Source organism: Pseudorca crassidens, chromosome 4 (assembly GCF_039906515.1).
Source record: "Pseudorca crassidens isolate mPseCra1 chromosome 4, mPseCra1.hap1, whole genome shotgun sequence".
NCBI classification, from domain to species: domain Eukaryota; kingdom Metazoa; phylum Chordata; class Mammalia; order Artiodactyla; family Delphinidae; genus Pseudorca; species Pseudorca crassidens.
This window is the reverse complement of record NC_090299.1, coordinates 123,213,974-123,229,674: the sequence shown is the minus strand read 5'-3', so window position 1 is coordinate 123,229,674 and position 15,701 is coordinate 123,213,974. Positions and strand designations below refer to the sequence as shown.

Sequence of the window (15,701 nt, the reverse complement as noted above, 5' to 3'; positions counted from 1 at the left end):
GGCCTCTCCCGTTGTGGAGCACAGGCTCCGGACACACAAGCTCAGCGGCCATGGCTCACGGGCCCAGCCGCTCCGCGGCATGTGGGATCTTCCCGGACCGGGGCACGAACCCGCAGCCCCTGCATCGGCAGGCGGACTCTCAACCACTGCGCCACCAGGGAAGCCCAAGAAATGATCTTTTAATGAATGCCTGTCATCTGTCAGAAACTTTATACAGGTTGCCTTGTTAGACTTCCTGTCAAGCTTGTAAGGGAATTATCTTCATTTTATTAGTAAGGAAATGGAGGCCTGAAGAATTTGAGTTATTCATGAGAGACACAAATCCATTGAGTGGCAGAATCAAGATATGAATTCCCAAACTGTTTGAATTTCCAAACTGTTTGAATTTCCAAACTAGACTTTTACCATTTTATCGCATGCCTTCCTCCTAGTTCTGTTGTACCATGGCACCTTATTAAATTGCATTTTCTCAATTTAGAGGGTAACATCTACATTGAGATTAGGAAAGCTTCCACAGTCCAAATTACTATCAATTGTCAATGAGTTCTTGTGATTCTAGTTTTTTTGTATTATTGTTTAAAATAACTCATTTGTGATTAATTAGGTAATAATAACTATTACTAAAACTTGGTGTTTTAGGTCCAATCATATGCTTCTGTTATTTAGTCCTAATGTATAAGTTGAATGGGAAATGGTGGTCATTTATATTTGGTACATTTACATCTGATAAATATTGTAAATAATGTAGGAGCTGCTGAAGAGAAAAAAAGTTCAAGTGTTTTGAAACTTCATTCTCTATATATAAAGCAAGTAAATTTTTAGATCAAGGAATTGTGTTGGCCTTTCTTCTTCACTGACAGATTAGAACTACAGCCCTGTTCTTGATATGTATACCCTTTGACTATTAAAATAATGTGTAAAATACCCCTGTCCAACTGAGAATACTAAAATAACTTATCAACTAAATGAAGTTTGAGGCATGTTTTATTTTATTTTCATTGCCAAAAAAGCATATTTAATTATGTATTTATAATGCATATACATATGTATATTTATTTATTTCTAGTGTCCTAATTGTTTTGTAACATTTACTACTATATCTCTTGTACCTTACTATAAAAAAGCTTTTTTATTTTAGCCAATTAAGTTTACAAATTATGCAATAAAATCTGAAGTTTTATACACATTTTCATCACAGAATTATGGGCGAGATTTACACTCATGAAACAGAACAGCGTCCATTTACTCCTCCTGTCTGCTTTGAATTTAGGGCTGTTTTTCTCATCTGTAAATATAGGATTCCAAATTCTGCTGTATAACATATCAATCTGCAGTGATTTCATCTTACAATACTCTGTTTTTTTGTTTATTTGTTGTTAGTAAAAGCACAGCTTTCTAGGTTATATAGATCTCTCTGTGGCTAAATTAGGACTTCTGGCATTTTCAAAGTTAATGTGGAATTGTGGATGTTAAGAACTTTTAGCAATGAACAGTGTTACAGGGATATGATACAATGACATATACTTTGTTGTACAGTGAATAGAAAAACTATGATATTTATATCCAGCTCAATTTCATATTTTTCTTCCTCTTATTTGGTGATTTTTTAATTTTGCCTTTTACCTCTTAATGAACACCAAAGAAAATAAGAACAATTGTGTGAACTCTTTCTAAGTTTTTTTTTAATGTTTTCTCCTATATTCTATTTCCAGTAACATTTATTTAGTCTTCAATATTGTAACTTATCTTGTACAAATGGTGCCAAAACTCTTCAGCTTTTCTGCCTTTTTAGTTTTTACATATATTGATTGATAGTCCTCTTATGTAATCCTTATCTGCCAATATTTGCAAATCAAGGGCTCTACAATTTTGAAGACTGAGTTCCAAGTAAAGAGTTACATGGACCTCTCTTAGATGGAAAATGCTTTCAGCATAATAAAGATAATTTTACTTTCTGTATTTATTAATTATTGAATATTCTATCACCTGGAAATTTAATTGTACCTATAGCACTAATGTTAAATTTGCATCTTCTAAAATTCTACTTAATTTAATATTACATTTTTTTCAGCTGAAATTTAAAAATGTTTTTAACAAACTCACAATTCTCAAATTGAATGATATATCTTATAATAAGGTATGATCAAAGTTTTTATTTGGTCAGATGTGTTCCTGATAATGTTAACTAATCAAACTTAGACTGAAAGCTTTCTCTGCTCAAAATTTAGAGTTAGTCCTTGCCATTCATATGTTAAGGAGTCGTGTAATGTTTGCTAAGCTAAGACTCAGTTTATTCAGAGAAAATGAACTAAAACTGATGTTGAGTGATCCTTCCTCAGCTGTTTGTCCAGATAGATCTGAGCTTGGGAGTCAACTGGTTGCTAAGTTTACAAAGAAATGTGTATTGTTAATATTTATACTTTAAGGAGATTCAGTCAAAACACAAAAATTACAATCTATTTTATGTCTGAAAGTTTTAGCCAATTGTTACCTAATTTGGTTGTGAAAGTTAAAGTTTCTCTGATTAATAATCTGCTATAGTTTTCTTCTTAACAGCTGTGCTTACAGTATAATAGAAACAAAATGTAGAAATGAAAGTAATTTTTCTAGTACAAAGTAGTTTCACTTTTTAAAATTATTTGATTTTAGCTATGCCTCAGAGCTGAACAATTTGGTTTATTCGACTTTTTCTGTAATTCTGTAGCTAGTTGTGATTTAGATTCCTATTTATTTATTTAAACATTGAAAGAGAAAACTTCTAAAGCTAGATTTCTAAATCAGATATTTTCCCAATAGTGATGTGTTTGAGATTTTCTTTAGTCACATTTACTAATTTGTAACTGGATAAATTAAGATGACTTTTTTGTTTTAGGAAGAATTTGGCTATAATGCAGATACACAGAAACTGCTGGCTAAAAATGGAGAAACTCTTCTAGGAGCCATTAATTTTTTCATTGCCAGTGTGAACACTTTGGTGAATAAAACAATTGAGGATACATTAATGACTGTGAAACAGTATGAAAGTGCCAGGTAGGTATAGATTTTCATTATATTGTCTGTTTTACCAGGTGGTGCATAATTTGGTTAAGGTTTTGGGTTGCAAATAAGAGAAACTGACTCTGGCCAATATGGGCAGAAAAAGAATTTATTAGGTTATAGGGTAGCCCACAGAGCTAACAGAAACGCAGGAGAACAGATTCTAGAAACAAGCAAGAACCAAAGCCAAGTTAATGCCTCAGAAGAATCTAATTAGGGTACTTGATGCTGCTACAGCTCCCATAAATAAAAATTTGTAAAAGCTCCTGAGTACTTTGCTTCATTGCGTTGAGAGTATCCGGTTGAGCGTTGGCCATGTGCCCAAACCCTGCCTGCTAGGGAATAGGGAGGTGGAGGAGCTCCCGGCTACAGCTTCCTTGGAAGAGGACACGGCCTTGTGTTCTGCCAGGTAGATACCAGATGCCCTTTCTAATCTGGCCTACGCCTGCCTCTTCAATCATACTACCACTGCTTCCCTATAAGCAGTTACACTGCTTCCGCAACAGCCAGACTCATAGTTTCAATTTCTCTTGAATATACTAGCTCATTTCTGCCTCCATGATTTTGTTTATGTTGGTTATTCAGATTATAACCAGGCTTCACAATCTTCCAAATTTTACCTTTTACATAAATTAAAGTGTTTACCTTATATTTTCATAGTTGTTTATAATGCAGTGTTTTCATACATCTTTTTTTTTTTTTTCTTTTTTTTTTTTTGCGATACGCGGGCCTCTCACTGTTGTGGCCTCTCCCGTTGCGGAGCACAGGCTCCGGACACGCAGGCTCAGCGGCCATGGCTCACGGGCCCAGCCGCTCTGCGGCATGTGGGATCTTCCTGGACTGGGGCACAAACCCGTGTCCCCTGCATCAGCAGGTGGACTCTCAACCACTGCGCCACCAGGGGAGCCCTCATACATCTTTTTATACACACACACACACACACACACACACACACACAATTTATCTCATAACCATCCTGTTAGGTAAACAAAATGCATATGAATAGGTACTTAGAAATGTCTAAAAAGTAGCAGATCTACGATAGCATTTTTCAACTTTGATTCCAGGCCCAATTTTTTTCCCCCACTCATTCCTGTCCCCTTTGAGTTTTTTTCCTCTGAACACTTGATTTCTTTATTTTCTCTTATACTTTTTATAGCATAGTTGAAGATAGTGCAAACTTTACCTTTTGGATATATAACTTTACTTTTGGCCTCTTGATGTAGTTTAATGATGTGAGAAATGCCTATGAAAACTCTAAACTCATCTAGTCTTTTTGCTATTGAGTGCTTATTCTTAAGTATATATGTCCTTATGCTTTATATAGCTAAAAGCCCAAACCACTTGGAAAGTTAACTTTTTTTTTTCTTAAAATTTATTGGTGGTAGTTACTGAAAACAGTTTTGTACCTTATAAACACTTATACAATTCCAATTCAAGCTATAAAATGTTACTACCATGTTCTGTCTGTAGCATACCTTTTTACACACACCCTCCTTACTCTCCTGAAACTCTTTTTTTTTTCTATTGAACTATAGTTGATTTACAGTATTGTGTTAGTTTCAGGTGTATAGCAAAATGATTCAGGTATGTATATATTCTTGTTCAGATTCTTTTCCTTTATAGGTTATTACAAGATACTGAATATAGTTCCCTGTGCTATACAGTAAATCCTTGTTGTTTATGTATTTTATATATAGTGGTATGTATCTGTTATCCCTCCCCCCTTTCCCCTTTGGTAACCAAAAGTTTGTTTTCTATGTGTATGAGTCTGTTTCTGAGTTGTAAATAAGTTCATTTGTATTATTTTTTAGATTCCACAAATAAGTGATATCATGTAGTATATGTCTTTCTCTGTCTGACTTAGTTCACTTAGCATGGTAATCTCTAGATCCATCCATGTTCCTACAAATGGCAATATTTCATTCTTTTTTATGGCTGAGTAGTATTCCATTGTATATATGTACCACATCTTTATCCACTCATCTCTCAGTGAACACTTAGGTTGCTTCCATGTCTTGGCTATTGTAAGTAGTGTTGTTGTGAACATTGGGGTGCATGTATCTTTCTGAATTAGAGTTTTCATCTTTTCCAGATAAGAGCCCAGGAGTGGGATTGCTGGATCATATGGTAACTCTATTTTTAGTTTTTTAAGGTACCTCCATACTGTTTTCCATAGTGGCTGCACCAATTTACAGTCCCACCAACAGTGTAGGATGGTTCCCTTTTCTCCAGACCCCCTCTAGCATTTATTTATTATTTGTAGACTTTTTTTTGATGATGGTCACTCTGACTGGTATGAGGTGATACCTCATTGTAGTTTTGATTTGCATTTCTCTAATAATTAGAGATGTTGAACAACCTTTCATGTGCCTAGTGGCCGTCTGTATGTCTTCTCTGGAGAAATGTCTATTTAGGTTTTCTTGCCATTTTTTGATTGGGTTATTTTTTTGATATTGAGTTGTGTGAGCTGTTTGTATAGTTTGGAAATTAAATCCTTGTTGGTCACATCGTTAGCAAATATTTTCTCCCAGTCCATACATTGTCTTTTCGTTTTGTTTATGGTTTCCTTTGATGTGCAAAAGCTTATGTTTGATTAGGTCCCATTTGTTTATTTTTGCTTTTGTTTCTATTGCCTTGGGAGACTGATCTAAGAAAATACTGCTACATTTGATGTCAGAGAATGTTTTACCTATGTTCTCTTCTAGGAGTTATAAGGTGTCATGTTTTATACTTAAGTCTTTAAGCCATTTTGAGTTTGTTTTTGTGTATGGTGTGAGGGTGTGTTGTAACTTCATTGATTTACATGCGGCTGTCCAGCTTTCCCAACACCACTTGCGGAAGAGACTGTCTTTTCTCCATTGTATATTCTTGCTTCTTTTGTCAAAGATTAATTGACCATAGGTGTATGCGTTTATTTCTGGGCTCTCTGTTCCATTGATCCATATGTCCATTTTTGTGCCAATACCACGCTGTTTTGATTACTGTAGCTTTGTAGTAGTATCTGAGGTCTGGGAGGGTTATGCCTCCTGTTTTGTTCCTTTTCCTCCAGATTGCTTTGGCAGTTCTGGGTCTTTTGTGGTTCCCTACAAATTTTAGGATTATTTGTTCTACTTCTGTGAAAAAAGTCATGGGTAATTTGAATAGCGATCTCATTAAATCTGTAGATTGCTTTAGGTAGTATGGCAATTTTAATAATATTAATTTTTTCCAATCCAAGAGTGTGAGATATCTTTCCATTTCTGTGAGTCACCTTCAATTTCCTTTATCAGTGTTTTATAGTTCTTAGCATATAGGTCTTTCACCTCCTTGGTTAGGTTTATTGCTAGGTTTGTTTTATTTTGTTTGTTTTGTTTGATGTGATTTTAAATGGGATTTTTTTTTCTTTTATGGAAGGTTAACTTTTGATCTTTGCACAAGAAAAGATGCTTCTATCCTATGCTGTGTTTGTAATTTTCAGTTTAGTATTAACATACTAAATCAGATTCTTACCAGATCTCAATCAGATTCTTAATGACTTGGATAGGAAGGTCAAGACAAATAGCTGTGGTTGTCAGGTGGGAGAAAGACACAGATGGATCTGTGTGCCTTATTTAGGATTTGGGCTTGTTTTTTTATTTTTCTTTATTGTTTGAAGTATTTACTAACATTGTATTAAAATCAGAAGGTGGGAACAAAGAAACAGAAGAAATCTATCAATATGATTTCCCTCGATAACATTGCAGGAATGTCTCAATAAGGTATCTTCCAGTGGGACTTGCTTCAGCTCCCAGTAATTGGTTTTCCAGTCTCTGTTTAAATCCTTTCATGGGCATTGCCAGTATTTTTCGAAGTATATACATTATTTCAAAGTATATACATTTATTATGTAAATTTTTCACTTCTGTAAACTCTGGTTCTTTTCCAAATCTATCTATTCCTTACTCTTAGTATCCTAATTTGTTTTCCCTTTTACCTCTTTAATCATTTTAAGCATTCTTATTTTCTAGTCTAAAAAGATTTTAAATATGTGCTTTTGAAGATGAAAATTCTTTTGTTCCAAAAGTATCCCCTATCACTTCCCAGTTAAGAACTACATGAATCTAGTTTCTATAGACTTTGTAATTGTCCACCTGTCCTGAAATATATTTTAGCTACTATTTTTAGTTTTAGGTATTTTAAAATATAAAATATATTTCATTTGAAGTATGTCATATGTTTCTCTTCAGCCTTAATTTCTAACATGCTTTTAAAAATATTAACCCATATTAAAGAAAGACAAATATATTAGATGTCACTGTTTGTACAGAAAACATTTTATATTTAATTTGCAAAGGAGAAAAATAAGCCTCTAGAGGTTAAATGGTTTGTTCCCAGGAATCAATTTCAAAGCCAAAATGAAAACCCATGGACTCCTTACCATCTATTTTTGATCATTAGGCCTCAAGCCTGAACTGGACTAATCTCAAATTTTCACATCTAATTATAAAAAATAATTTTCATGTCTTATGATGAGGAATCTGACTTAATGTACAATGTGATATAAAATCTCAATTTATCCAATGTATAGGTTTGTTTAAAACTTTTGAGCAAAATTATAAACCAGGTTATATGTACTTGGTAGCTGGTTATCAGGAAACCTTTAGAATACCTCTGTGTGTACTTTAAAAACCAACAACAGTAATGACCTCATCCCATAATTTATTCTCTTTTATTGAAATTGCAATATATGATTTTATTCATTAAGCTTAGCTTGGTGGTTAACTTTTCTGTACATTTATGGAGTAGCTGAGGCATTGACTAGTTGTAACACTAAATCATTGTCTACTGTGGGATAACACTGAAAAAGAATCTCAGATTAAAAGTTTCTCAGCTGAATTTTCTTCTCTGTCAAAACCAGAATTTATTGAGTTTTAGGGCAAGGGTCAGCTATTTGATCAGCACAAAAAGTGGCAGTTTAGGCAAATGTCCGGGTGGCCTTTTAATGCTCCCTATTATGTATTGTACAAGTATTTCCTAGCTGTCTGGTGCTTCGTGTATAGAAAATCTTATAACAGCCCATTCAACACTTCTCCATAGCAGCACCAACAAGGGAGCCTATTGTGGTCAAAACTTTTCAGATGTGGACACCTGTTCTCTAGAAGTTTTATAGAAGCCATAAAGTAACCAGCTATCACTAACTTTATTGGTATGGACTCAGGGCAGACTGGCAACCTTGAAGTGAAGAGTTGCATTTTGAAAACTTAGTATACTTCTCTTCCTAGTGTTAATGAACACTGTTAGATAAGCTCTTAGGGGAAGTTTTAGTTTGACACCATCTACAAACTGGATATAAATGAAAGGATATAAGGTCAGTATTATAACTTTGTGTTTAAATTAATTGCTGTTATTTAAAAGTATACCCGAGGCTATGAGGAATATTTGTCTTCACATTAAATCACCACACATTACTGTTTATTTTTGTCTACTTCTCTCTCATTTTTTACTGTTTTTTAGTATGTTTGCTTCAGGCCATCCCTCTTCTAATTTGGCTGAAATAATAAGCACTCTAAACATATTAGTTATTAGCAGATGTCCCAAGTACTTTGTACATATATTTTTTTGTGGAGATTATTATTCCCATTTGTAGATGAAAAACTGAAGCAGAAAGAGAGAAAAAAAAACTAGCTCAAGACATTAGAGCCAGTGAAGGGCAGACTGGTCATGCAATTTGGCCATAGAACCCATGGAATTTAACTTGCTATTCCCATGTCAGTCTTGCCTCCCAAATTTTTAGTAACTGTCCCCTCCTCCTTAGCTTTACTGCCATCATCCTTCCTGATTTAGTGACTCATTTCTCTTTTGCCCAGTCTTCTAATTGGTTTCCTTGCTTCTGATTTCTTAATCTTCTACTCTGGTCCATCCTCCATGCCTTATATTACCACTAGAGTCACCTTTCTATCCTGAGCGAATAGAATGTGTCACTTTCTAGATCAAAGTTCTTCCATGGCTTTCCGTCACTTGTCCTACTGGAGTCAGTCTGATCCCTTTAATATGGCCCTGCTTAATCTCAATCCTGCCTTCCTGTCTGATACTAATTCCTTTTGTTATCTTATTTCAACTTCAGGTTCTAAATTATTGAATTACTTCCCAAATGTGTCATGGTATCTTACAAATCTATGCCTTTGTTCATGCTGTTCTCTTCCTGAAATATTCTACCAATTTCCCGGCCCCAATCCACCTCATAAACTCTTACCATCCTTTGAAATTTAATTGTTTTAATTCTCTTCTGAGATGCCTTTTCAGATACCTGATTAAGTAATTCTTCCTCTTGATTTCCACCATACCTTATCTTCCTTCCCCCATGGCAGTATCCATTATCTCATTTTGTTGTTGTGTTTAAGAGCTTCTCTCCCTCTAGGCTGTTAGCTTCTTGAAGATAAGCTATGAAGATGAGCAGATAGTTTTCCTTTCTAGCACAGTGCCTGGAACATAAAATGTTAATACTTAATGTTTGTTGAATGAATCATTGTATCAATGAATGAACAAATGATATGCTTTTGACGCTGAAAGATAAAGTTACTAAATTTAGTACGAGTTGAGAATAAATTAGGCTTGGTGTGAGGGACTGATGTGTTCTTTCTCAAGTCGTATATACATTCTAGAGTAAGTTGTTTATTAATTCCTGAAATAGATATGAATTGTACTACAGATATTTTAATAAAGAGCTTTAGTTTTAGGGCATAAGTTTGTGGTGCTGATTTTGACTAAATTAGAGATCGCTTTGCTTCTTCCTAGCTGAGTACTGAATAGTTGACACTGCTAGATAAGTCACTGTTTAATTAGCAAGGTAATGCTATACCTACACGGGTGCTTTGACAGAGGTATTGTAACGTGCTGTGGGATTGTGGTTTGTTGGTGGTGGGGTAATTATTTCAGTTAGTGGTGGGAGAGTATTAGGAGAGGCATCTCAGGGAGCACAAGGTGATGAGTGCTCTGTAGTAGATGCCACTGTCACATTCTAAATACTAATGTTACGGAAATCCATCTAGAGTTCCCATACGGTAGTCACTAGGCACATGTGTCTATGGATTATGAAATGTGGCTAGCCTGAATTGAGATGTGATGGAAGCTTAAAACACAATGGGGACTTCCCTGGTGGCACAGTGGTTAAGAATCCGCCTGCCAGTGCAGGGGACACAGGTTCGAGCCCTGGTCCAGGAAGATCCCACATGCCACGGAGCAACTAAGCCCATGCACCACAACTACTGAGCCTGAGCTCTAGAGCCCGCGAGCCACAATTACTGAGCCCGCACACCACAACTACTGAAGCCCTCGTGCCTAGAGCCTGTGCTCACAACAAGAGAAGCCACTGCAATGAGAAGCCCGTGCACCTCAACAAAGAGCAGCCCCCACTCGCCGCAACTAGAGAAAGCCCGCGTGCAGCAATGAAGACCCAATGCAGCCAAAAAATAAAATAAATTTAAAATTTTTAAATTAATTAATTTTTAAAAAAACAATGGATTTCAGAGACTCAGTCCCCCTCTCCCCCAAAAGTAAAATAGTTCATTAGCAATTTTTTTGCATTGATATATGTTGCAGAGATAATATTTTGGTTATATTGTGTAAAATTAAATATACTTTTAAACAGGTGAGGTTAACTTTTATTATTTTAACATGACTGCTAGAATATTTAAGTTACATATGTGGCTTGCATTATATTTCTGTTGTGCATTGCTGACCTAGACTATACTTTAAGAAGCGCCAGCCCACAGTTAACTCCCTTTTACCAGTTAGTTTATGTCATTCTAAAGTCTACTATCCCAACACAGCCAAAATTAAAAAAAAAAAAAAAAGAAGTCTACTATCCTCACCTGCTTTGCCTTATCAATATTAACCAATTCACATGGGGGGCTGATCACTACCCTGATCTTGCTAGCATTACGTTTTAACATCTGTTTTTTAAACTGGTTTTTATTTATTTATTTTTTTTAGCCTCATGGCACGTGGCATCTTAGTTCCCCCACCAGGGATTTACCTGGCACCCCCTGCATTGGAAGCACAGAGTCTTAACCACTGGACCACCAGGGAAGTCCCTAAACTGGTTTTTTAAATTGTGGAGGGACTTCCCTGGTGGTCCCGTGGTTAAGAATCCACCTTCCAATGCAGGGGACCCGGGTTTGATCCCTCGTCGGGAAACTAAGATCGAATGTGCCGCGGGACAACTAAGCCCATGCACCGCAACTACTGAGCCTTTGTGCTCTGGAGCCTGTGTGCCACAACTAGAGAGAAGCCCACACTCCGCAGCAAAGAGCCCGTGAGCCACAACAAAAGATCCCATGTGCCACAACTAAGACCCAATGCAGCCAAAAATAAATAAATAAATAAATATTTTAAAAATAAATAAACTGGAAATTTTACTCGTCAGTTAATACTGTTCTTGGAAAGAAATAGTTAATGAGATTAAGAAGCAGCCCCTCTCCTCCCCTCCCACCATGCTTATATTAATAGCTCTTTGTACTAAAGAAATACTTGATTTTTTTTTTTGCAGTACGCGGGTCTCTCGCTGCTGTGGCCTCTCCCATTGCGGAGCACAGGCTCCGCACGCGCAGGCTCAGCGGCCATGGCTCACGGGCCTAGCCGCTCCGCGGCATGTGGGATTCTCCCAGACCGGGGCACGAACCTGTGTCCCCTGCATCGGCAGGCGGACCCCCCAACCACCACGCCACCAGGGAAGCCCAGAAATACTTGATTTTAAAGGTGTAAGGTGGGCTTCCCTGGTGGCGCATTGGTTAGGAATCTGCCTGCCGATGCAGGGGACACGGGTTCGAGCCCTGGTCCAGAAAGATCCCACATGCCACAGAGCGGCTAAGCCCATGCGCCACAACTACTGAGCCTGCTCACCTAGAGCCCGTGCTCCCCACAAGAGAAGCCACTGAAATGAGAAGCCTGCGTACCACAACAAAGAGTAGCCCCTAGTCGCCGCAACTAGAGAAAGCCTGCGCATAGCAAGGAAGACCCAACGCAGCCAAAAATAAATTAATTAATTAAATTTTTTAAAAATAAAAAAAAGCATAAGGTATCAAATATGCATGAGAATTATCATATATTAATGTATAATATGGAACTATTACGTAGTTCCACTTCACGTCCTGAAGTTATTTCACACTGTCTTTGTAGTGTGCTTCACTTATTCTCTTCTTTCCAGAATTGAATATGATGCATATCGTACTGATTTGGAAGAACTGAATCTTGGACCACGTGATGCAAACACTCTGCCAAAGATTGAGCAATCACAGCATTTGTTCCAAGCACATAAGGAAAAATACGATAAAATGCGCAACGATGTTTCTATCAAGTTGAAATTTCTAGAAGAAAATAAGGTAAATTTATTCTTTACCTTCTGAGATCTTTCTGTGGACTTTAAAGTCACCCTAAAGAGAGATAAATAGAAAGTTTTTTGTTTCTGTTAACTGTCTTTCATTATAGAATTGACCCTTGAACAGCTTGGGGGTTAGGGGTGCCAACCCTCCATACAGTCAAAAATCCACATGTAACTCACAGTTGGTCCCCCCGAATCCAGGGTTCCCCGGAGTCTGCACTTCCACATCTGCAGGTTCAACCAACCACAGATCATGCAATTCTGTAGTATTTACTGTTGAAAAAACTTCACATATATGTGGACCTATGCAGTTCAAACCTATGTTGTTCAAGGGTCAACTTTGGAATTGTTGGAAATGGGATTCCATTTATAATCAGCGTTTTAGTTTTTAGAAGTACATAAAATATATTTACCTTTCTGTCATAAAAGTCATCTTTCACAAGTAACAATTGGCAAAAAATACTTGATGTTGATCTTCAGATTGGTGTTGGTATCAAGTGCTTTAAAAAGTTACATAATGATAGATTCTGTTCTGAATATTTTGAAAAATTTTTATTAATGGTAGGTACAGATTTCAGGAAGGGAACATCATTCTTCCCAGTAATTAATAAATGAGGAATGACTGAAAGGTTCCATTGAGGGCTGCAGTTAGCATAACCTAGAATAAATAAGCCAGGAAACCAATTTTACACATTATTTTCATGTAACATGAATACATCCAAGGACTAGAACAGTAAGATCTAAGATGGACCTGCTTTCCTTGGAGGTAGACTCAGGTACTAACAGGCTCCCGAGCTTTGGTTTAAGTGAAGGACAGGTTCCCATGTTTAACATTACATGCATATTCAGTTCGGGGAGGGGGATTACAGTTCTGAAAATGGAAGAGCCAGTAGTGAGCTACGTACAGAGGAGGTGTAGATCAGTCCTCTGGAGATGGAGTCTCATCATTGCACATTGGTGGTCCCCTTTCTGTGCTTTTCACATCCTCTGAAGTCGTAATAGACTTTCAGCTCTGCTTTCTTCCAGGTATCGTCTTAATATTAATTTTCTTCAGTTCTAACTGTCTGTTGATATCTTCTTGTTTTCCTTAACATTTCCTTAGAAACTCTTCTGGCTACCATAAGAGCTGCATACATTTCCTTCAGGCCAGCAGTATCACGCACTTGTTTTTTTAGCTACAATGGGTGAAAAGTACTGATTTTCCATTACACTGAAACCATTATAGTGTCAGTAAAGGAAACCTCAGTGGAGTCATGAGACAGCTTGCCCAGCACCATTCAGACAAGAGCACAGTGAGCCTTTTAGCGTTCATTAGCTGAGCACGTGAGATGGCATTCATTTCAGTCATTTGGTTTAGTATTTTGAAGGATAGGAATATGTCAATACTTAGATATAGACATATATTTTAAATAAAAATATTTTTTACATACTCCCCTAGAATCAGCATGGTACAGTGTGGTGCTAAATGAAATATGCTAGCATTTTATGGGCTCTACCTAAAGCTAATTTGAATGGAAAGAAAGGAATTTGTCTAATTTGGGGGATCAGGACCTCTGCTAATAGAGAAAATTATTTTAGGAAATGTTTAAAATGGTAATTGTGGTCTATTGGAATCTATTGGTATTTATTGTGTGCTATTCTCTGGATAGTGAGATTATGGGTAATTTTTGTTTTCTATGTATTTTTCTGTATTTTAGACATTTTCAATGAAAAGTCACATTGCTTTTATAAAAAGGAGAGAAACTTTTGAAAGAATTAGTATCCCTAAACCATCTATGTTTATATGGTTCTTGCCAGAGTAAATAAAAATAAGCAAATTATACAAAGATAAATAATGTCTGTGTGACTGCTGCTTCTCTTACTATGTAACTGTTTTTGAAACTTGGCAGTAGATCTCCAGATTTAGACATGAATCAGTGAAGGCAGCTATTTGTCAGTTACTAGGCATTTTATTTATATTCTCTCACTTAATCCTCATAACAGCCTTCATACTCAGGAGACACACTGAGAAGTGAGGAAAGAAGAGACCGGCCAGGTCATCTCTGTAAATTGTACATGTCAGTCAGGTGGCTCTTATATCCAATTTTATCTTATTGGCATTGAAGAATTTTTAAAGTTGGGAGTAACAGAAAATTATGACTTAAAAACACTCTTCAGGCACCGTAGTGAGGGTCTGGACTAGGTTCACTGCATTAGCAGAGAAAGGAAAGAGCAGTGGTGTCAAGGCTGCATGACAGGAATTAGGAAATCAACATAGGAAGCTGGTTTGGCCTGAAGCTTAGGGATGAAGGTTGGGAACCTGTTCTATTTAACCCAGTATTTAGTTTGAAATGACAACAAGATATTCACATGGAAACAATTGGTAGGAAGTTTATGATGTGGATTTGCAGTTTGGATGAACAAAGTCAGGGTTCCAGAGATAAAGGTTTAGAAGTCATTACTTTGAGAATAGTGTTGTCATTGTCACAGCTTCTCTTCTTTCAACCTTCCTTACTATAAAATAAAAAAAATTGCCTTTATTCTCAAGGATTTTATGTTCTTAGAGAGCCTAGAGATATTCTTTGGGGTTTTCCGCAGTTGTCATCAAGCTAAGTTTCAGTTTCAACTCAGTAATCATTAATCAGCTATGTCTAAACTAAAATCTAAAAGAAACTCTGATCTTTTTATCTTTTGTGTTTAATTCTTTAAAACTATAAAAAGATAATGTTTTTCATCTCTGTTATTTTAAGCAATAAACAACTATAATTTGGGTGAAGACTTAGATCCATGAGAAAATTTTTCTTTGTTTTTTATTATTGTTGTTGAGCAACTTTTACCCTTTTCTCTTCTTTTATAGCTCTAACAAAGGGAGGAAAAAGCAAGCCTTTAGGCCTAGGAATTGCCTGTCATTCATGTTTGCTTTCTTGACAGTTTGAAATGCCTCAAATTGGGGGTTTTCTTCTCTTGTTGAACTACAACTGAATTTGTACCTTAGTATTTCCTTTATACACAATTGTCAGGTAATCTACTTAGCACTTGAATTTTATCAAAATATAATATACTCTTTCTGTTTCTTAAATATTGTATATTAAATGTTTTTAAATGTAAGTTATCTGAAACATCGATGAGTATGCTATTTTGTAATTTGATGATGTCCTGAAGGCTACTGTTTTTTTCTAAAGTTGTTTTTGCAGCTTTTTTTTGTGGGTGGAGGGGTGCCAGGGGAAGGGTTCTTTTGGTTCTCATATCCTGGCTTTTGGAGTGTCCTGCCATAGCGACACTTCTCTTGCAAAATGCGAGACCAGATAACCAAACAGCTAGAACAGTGCAGAAGTAAAATAGTCAC

At 36.3% G+C, this 15,701-nt stretch overlaps 1 protein-coding gene across 6 annotated transcripts in view; it reads left to right on the top strand.

Moving 5' to 3' along the window:
* The window catches only part of ARFIP1 (ADP ribosylation factor interacting protein 1), a 135,024-nt gene that overhangs the window by 93,953 nt on the left and 25,370 nt on the right, over positions 1-15,701 (top strand). For all 6 annotated transcript variants that reach the window (XR_010943128.1, XM_067736652.1, XM_067736650.1 and 3 more), the window contains 2 exons: positions 2,873-3,030; positions 12,203-12,377. Coding sequence is in view for 5 of the 6 variants with exons in the window: in XM_067736652.1 (XP_067592753.1) it covers positions 2,873-3,030; positions 12,203-12,377 (333 nt within the window). In the remaining variant the exon portion in view is untranslated. The remainder of the gene's footprint in view (positions 1-2,872; positions 3,031-12,202; positions 12,378-15,701) is intronic.